At 38.7% G+C, this 7,395-nt stretch overlaps 1 protein-coding gene across 1 annotated transcript; it reads right to left on the bottom strand.

Annotated features, from left to right (window-relative positions):
* Positions 1-83: 83 nt before the first annotated feature.
* Positions 84-7,354, bottom strand: LOC311022421 (obscurin-like protein 1). The gene is made up of 6 exons (XM_084023663.1): positions 7,205-7,354; positions 6,558-6,719; positions 6,272-6,376; positions 5,789-6,055; positions 3,038-3,307; positions 84-1,621 (listed from the first exon to the last, which is right to left on the bottom strand). Exons 1-6 carry the CDS (start codon positions 7,311-7,313, stop codon positions 1,611-1,613), a joined length of 924 nt encoding a protein of 307 aa, XP_083879789.1. The 5' UTR covers positions 7,314-7,354; the 3' UTR covers positions 84-1,610.
* Between the last annotated feature and the right edge of the window lie 41 nt (positions 7,355-7,395).

Here is a 7,395-nt window from a genome sequence, read left to right as displayed (position 1 = left end):
AGTCAATAAAGCATGTTTTATTGAAACAGGTCATATTTCACTACAGGACTTTTTTTCACGTACCTTAACGCTCAACACGACATGGCAGAGGTGGAAACAAGTCAAATGGAAAAATGGAATAATGAACAGATTTCATGTGAAAACGACTATTCTCCATTAAGTTCAAACATAACGCCCAGTCAATAAAACGAGCGTACCTTGATTATCAATCAAGGTGATCAAGTAATTTCTTAATATATTTCTTTCCTAAATCACCTGATTTTTGGCCCAATGTATTTACATTACAAGCCCCTTGCTGCGAGACAGAATTCTCTTCATTCAAACTTCTCATCGAAACATTCAAAAAACAAAACAATTTCTATACAATGGACAAATGATAAAAAGGGCTATAATTGTTAAATGTAATGATTCGTTCATTGCACGATCCTTTCTAAAATCTAAACACTATAGTCAACTGTGTTTCCTATGCGGTGATATTGAAAATCTGAGTCACTGTCAAAACAGCCACACAAAACCATGCTCTGATATATGGGAAAATTAAACTGAATGCAAATCAGATTATATTGCAGAATAACTGGCAAAACTGCACGTGTAGTCAGTAAATCAGCTACAGTTAAAGATATGTGTCAAAGCAGCTAACTGGAGTTCTGGAAAGGACCAAAAAGTATTCCCCCCCCGTTTTTGGCTGGCAAATATCTTAAAGTGGACATTTTATGAAGAACGAATTGTTGTGAAATAAAACAACCCAGTCAGTGTTTTGTGGACCGCCTTGATCAAAAACGGTGCACTGTATTTTCCTCGCTAGCCAATCAGAGCAGACTGGGCTATGTCGGGAAGGAAGGCTTAAAGAAAGACTCGCTTAAAACGGAACGTTTCAGACAGAGGTTGAATACGGGTATATTCAAACAGAAGTAATGAGGAAAATAATGTGTTTTTTGAACATTAAAGTATGTGAACATGTTCTTGTACAAACTCAAAAACACAATTATGAGCTTGAAAATTTGCGTGATATGTCCCCTTTAAGTTGCCACGATCACATGCATGTCCAATGTGTGCATGTAGCCTCTACAAGATCAAATGGGAGATTTTGCTTTTGCTCTGCATTAGCACTTGGCAACATTTCACTTAACAGGGTTGTGGGCAAATTGCATTTAAACTATTATGAACTCTTCACTTAGAATTCCCATTCTTGTATCTTTCCAACCACATACTCCCACTCTTTAAAGTGTTACACTATTAAAATCTGATATTTATTGGCACAAATGCACATTCTGCCTAAAGCTCCGTAAAATGGATACAGTCAGACCACTATTTACATCTGTAATTTGTATTATGATAAAAGAACTGTTCAAAAAATGTATTCACACGCTGACTATGACAACTGTTATATGAACAGAATTTTCATGAAGACAATTCTTAAAGGCAAGTTACTCAAAGAAAAATCCACTCCCCGATTTAACTGCATGAAAATCCATTACAACCCTGTTTAAACCACTTTTATAGACATACTGTTTGTAAATATATAAGCAATGACATTGTTACAACTTTAAAAGCATCAATATGATAAATCAATCCATGACAATAAGGCGATGACAGTTAGGAGACGTCACTCACGGATCACCTGTGAAATTTGAGCAGAGAAAAAAACGAATTAGACTGATGACCAGAGAACATCAGTCAAGTATGACCCGATTCTGTCAAAATGTAAATCCGTCTTGTGTAACGTGTTTGTTTCACAATAGCAATGTTGGCTTGTCCCCCTTTAAAACAAATCTTCTTGTGGCCTCTTATAAGAAGTTATGGCCGTACTCTGGACCCGAGCTGTGAATAGTTCGACTAAAGCGTGTTTTTTCCTTCTCAGATTATTTCATTCTGAGGCCTCAAATTATCCAGTATTTAACCAGGAAAAGCAAAAGAAAACCCTCCTTAATAATACTTATATGCATCATAAATATAACTTTATTTCTAGATCCTTTGCAAACCCCCAACCCGAGGAATGGATTAGAAATGAAAGACTGAATCAACAGATTATCACAGCCACGTTTACATACATAAATCCTGCACCTTTAATAATACATCATGTTGATTTATTTGTTAATTATATTCTGTATTATTACTCTGAATCTGATAGTCACTAGTAGTCGCTTTATTGTCATTATATTGAGGATCAGACAACAATATCAATTTGAGTGGCATCACCTGGGGCATTAAAACATTTAAGACAATTAAAAACAATTAGACAATTAACTTTTAATGACCGTTTTGCTTTTTTTTCCTTTTCCTGCATGTGCTGCACATTGCCCTCACTTTAAAGCCTAATGAATTCACGCCAGGTTTACAATCTAAGCCAGACGATTGAACATAATACGCTTTCATTTAGAGCCAAAACAATTAAACTGAAAATAGTTTACTCTCTTACACGTTTAAATAGCAATAGCAATGTTGCTTGACCTTCGTGCCCGCAGATTGAGCCGGACCATAATCACTCCATATTATTTACAGAATGTAGCACTCTGGGAGCCAAAACATTTGTTGTATTTATTGCTGCATATGCAGCGCCAAGTCACGCAGTGCACTTTAACAAGTCACGCCACCTTGAAGTCAGAATCAGGCTGATGGATTTCTGTTTTTTTTCTTCTTCTGGTGCTTCTAATGGCTTCTAAGTTGAATTGCTCAATGAATAATACAGCATTAGTGCATTTAAACATTTTCTTCAATGACTTGCAATGATCCAAGCAAACTCAAGACTTTGTTATTACTTCCATCTAGTGGTTATTTGTTGAATTACATCACTGGGTTTCTACGTTTCACCAGCTGGTCACTTAAACTATAAGTGCAACCCAGTGGTACTACGTCTCAGTTGTACTGTAGTAAAAGTAGAAATGCCAGCGTACAGATAATCAGTTGCAAGTAAAAGTATTAAATCTTTTTTTATAAAAGAAGAGAAGTATTTGAATCAAAGGTATCAAAAGTAAAAGTATTCATTATGCAGAATGCAACACAAAATGCCCCTAAAACAGCTACATCTTTCACTCACTCAGTACCCGAAGCCGGCCTTTGCTTTTTACTTTCCCGGAGGTGAACTCCACCACTCCATTCATGTCGGGCGAGGTTTGTCGGAGGGTCAGCCTGTGGACCGTGCCCATCTTCTCCAGGTGTACCCGAGAGCTCGGCTGCAAGGGCTCCCCGTTCAAAGTCCACACGGGAGCTTCGAGGACCGGGACTGAGACTTCACATTCAAAGCAGGCTTCGTCAGGGGCCGTGACTTCCACGTCCTTCAACTCTCTGACCAGCAACAGCGACTGGGCTGAGTCAGCAAACACAAAAGAGAGAAAAAGCTGTTGGCCTACAATACATTTTTGTCAGGAAAGTTGCCTGTTTGTGAATTTTCAGTCTGCTGAGTCTTTCAGTTAGCCTTTATCCAATTATTGAATGTTAAAAAAAAAAAAACACCTACCAAAGCAGCCTTATATTTATCATTAATATATATTTTTATTTTATTTTCCTACCATGGCATGTCAAACTGTCCTTGTGAAAAAGGCCTATTGTTATTTTGAAGGTCAGGTTTTGGTTGCTCAGAAATATCATCACTTGGCATGTTCATGTTGCACATTTATTACGACTCAGGTTGTGCCCAGAGGATTAAATCATAATCCACTGTAACTGATATAAATTCAAGTTGACCACAACAGCTGTGTGAGGGGCTCTGCAAAGGAATACCAGCTATGAACAGCCACCTTTGAACCATTCGACCCAACCCGAGCGTTTCTTTAATTCAACAAAACAGTTAAAACCAATCCAGGTCGTTGCAAATGGCCACTTTAACTCTTAACCATGTAAATAAATAACCGTGTGAAAAAGGGGGGAACATTCTGCATTGGCCCATTACATTATGAGGAAATACATGTGTTAGTGTTGCTTTGCCAGTAGATGGCACTGTATGAGAGGCTACGTACCCTCTGTTGCACTACACAGTCCTTAGTAAAGGTCTAATCAGCCTCAACTGAAATCACCTGTGCTGTCCAACCAAGCTTGAAATTAATGTGCATCTTTTCAAGCTAGCAGCCTACCTAAAGATAGGGCTAGCCCCTTATTTATTCAATCTCTCATGAAGATGAATGTATGAGAAAGATGAAATGTCGGCTATATATACATAACATTTCTCCAGTGGAATTAATAAAGCCCCCAACATGAAGAGAAGCTGCAAAACATAGCAGCTAACAAAGAAGTGGCTAAGAGTGGCTAACAAACAAAGATGGCAGCACCTATCTGTCATAGTAAGGGCTTTATTTTTTTGTTTTGTTTTGGTAGTACTGCAGTGTAGTTTTCTCAACATTATCCAACCTGGCATTACCAAGTTAACTACACTGGAGTTGTCTACATTGTGTGAATATATCTTGCTACTTGCTATTGTGACTAGCGAGTTTACTTCTCTTGCTAGCAGTTTGATTGGAAACATGGCTAGCTTATGTCACCCAATCTCAGACTGGCGTCTTTCACATAGTGGTCATACTGGATGCTAAACGTAGATGGAGCTATATGTATGAGATGCTAAGCTACCTCTGTTTCACTACACAGTCCTTAGTAGAAGTCTAATCAGCCTTAACCAAGCTTGACATGACTGTGCACTCTTCTCATGCTAGCAGCCTAGCTAAAGATGGGGCTAGTACCTTAAATTCAAACTCTCCTGATGATGAATGTGTGAGGAAGATGAATTGTCAGCTAAATGTACATGACATTTGTGCAGTGGATATAATAAAGTCCACAACATTAAGTGAAGTAGCAAAATAGAGAAGCTAATGAAGAAGTTGTTAACAGTGGCTAACATAAACAAAGATGGCAGCACTATCTGGCATGTAGGGTCTCTCTCTCTCTTTTGTTATGTGTTGGTAGTAGGCTACTGCAGTGTACTTTGCTCAACATTATCCTACCTGGCATTACCCTATAGGCTACACTAAGGCGCTGGCATTGTGTGAATATATCAGGTACTTGTTACTGTGACCAGCTAGCTACTTATTTTGCTAGCAGTGTTTTTGGAAACATGGCTAGCCTATGTCACCCAATCTCAGACTGTGGTTATTTCACATTATGGTGGATGCTAAAAGTAGATGGCGCTATATGCATGAGATGCTAAGCTCCCTCTGTTTCATTACCACAATAAGAGGGGTCTCATACTGTTGCCATTGTTGTTTCATAACACTATTTGTGTGTGTTGTTGGGGAGACGAGGCGATGTTGTTGGCCTATGACAACCTTGCATTTGTCACTACTTCCTACACTTGCTAGTCTATAGGATCACCACTGCCAGACTTGTACCAAAAACCAAAGCAGCAGCAGCATTGGGGGAAGTACAGCTACTTCATTGCTGTTCTAAAGTAGAATTTTCAGTAGCTACCTTCCTTGAGTATTTATTTTTCTGACAACTTTTTATTTTTACTACTTGCATTTTAAAATGAATATCTGTACTTTCTCCTCACATTTTCAAAATGTGCTCGTTACGTTAGTTTTACTGCATTTGAGGTGGATAATCCATTATTTCTTATGAATATGAACAGCCAGTAGAAATGTCCTTCATAGGGATACTTCTTACTTTATACTTTTATAGAAAGTATAGATGATCTGTAGCAGTACAGTATGACTATATTATCCGACTAACAAATGGCAACTGGTAAAGCTTCATTACTGACGGGTGATGACAGGTGGATAACATTTTGTTCTGCACTGGATTGTATGATATCACACAGATTATATTGCATAATAAACTTTCCACAGTGTTTGGAATCTCTTACCCTCCACTGTCAGTTTTGCAGAACATGAATGCTCTCCAACCTGCACACTGTATGTGCCATCATCCTCTAGCGCCACCTGCTGAAGGATCAGTTTGCGATAACAGCCTTCACTGCAGATCTCAAAGCGTTCAGAGGGCAGGATGACGTTGCAGCCTTTGTACCAGCGGATGCTACATCTGGGGTTCGACACAGTGCAGTCGAGGAGCACGCGGGTCTTCTCGATGGCCGTCGTATCCTGCAGAGGTTTCACAATGTTGACGGGAAGCTCTGAAAAGCATAAAGTGCACTTCAGGTTCGTCAAAAAAAAAAAAAATGTCCACAAATAAATAAATATAAACAAAAAATACCTGATCTTTAAGTATTTAAATATCTCTAGCCACACACTTCATTGAGTTGAACAGTCCTCTATAAACCACTGTTATTATTCATTTTCATAGATGTATACATACTTCCTTTTTGTCACCTAGTAGTAGTTCATTATACCTTCCACCTCCAGCTTGGCGACAGATTCAACATGTCTGGAGACAAACTTGATCTCTCCAGAGTCCTCTGCTTTCACATTGCACATAAGAAGAAAATGTTTGGTCCCTGAAATAAGAATACAATTGTCTAGTTCCATAATAATACAGATAATAATTGGCTCTATTGTATTGGCTAATAAAAAAATGTTAAGAGTATATATTAGAGCATTGGAAATATCGTCTACAGGATTTGTAGGCATAACATCATCAGCAGAGTTGTGCATGAGTGTTGTGATTTTGAAGCCTACCTTCTTGCCGGATCTTGATGGTACTGGTGGGTTGAATTCTCTCCCCTTTTTTGTACCATTCTCCAGGCATATCCTCCACTGAGATCTCACAAACGAACACTGCATTCTGATCTTCCTGGATGTCCAGGTCCTCGAGGCCCTGCAGGATCAGCAGCTCACGCTCTGGTGAGACGAACATTAAAGGATTTTTAGGATGAAAGCCTAACAATCCACAACAATCACCTTGCCACCTTTTAAGAGTGCGTGTCAGGGTCCTGGGTCTTGTTGATGAGGCCAATTTTAATTTTCATACCTTCTTCACAGCAGATATTTTGACAAAGGAATTAAAGTGCAGGTGGAACTACTAATAACAACAGCACAGTTCTATAAAATAATCAAACTGAGTTTTCATGCAGAATACAAGCAATGTTAAGACATTGATCATTTATTTATTAACTATACCAGTATGTCTTGTGTTGTGACACGTCAACATCATCTGCCTGTCTCCCTGGTTTGTAAGTATTTAAGTATACATTTCCCCCAAATGTCTGTGTAGATTTGTCTGAGAGTTTTGTAAAATGTTTTCATGTAGTTGAATAATATACCACCGTATCACCCCACTGTGAAACTAACTCCTTTTTTCTCATATTTGGACAGTAGGACCTCACCATAGACCTCCACGTTGCAGGATGTAGTAACTTCTCCAGCATCGCAGGTGTATAGGCCAGAATCACTGACATGACATTTCATGATCTGAAGAAACCGCTTCCTTCCCATTGCATAAATGCGCAAGTCCTTGCCTGGCTTCACCTCCACCCCATTCTGAGAAGGTAAAAACAACACTTTTTTTTGTTAATCA

The sequence above is a fragment of the Eutrigla gurnardus genome, assembly GCF_963514095.1.
Source record: "Eutrigla gurnardus genome assembly, chromosome: 12".
Lineage (NCBI taxonomy): Eukaryota > Metazoa > Chordata > Actinopteri > Perciformes > Triglidae > Eutrigla > Eutrigla gurnardus.
Note: the sequence above shows the minus strand (reverse complement) of the source record. Positions and strands in the feature narration are given on the sequence as shown.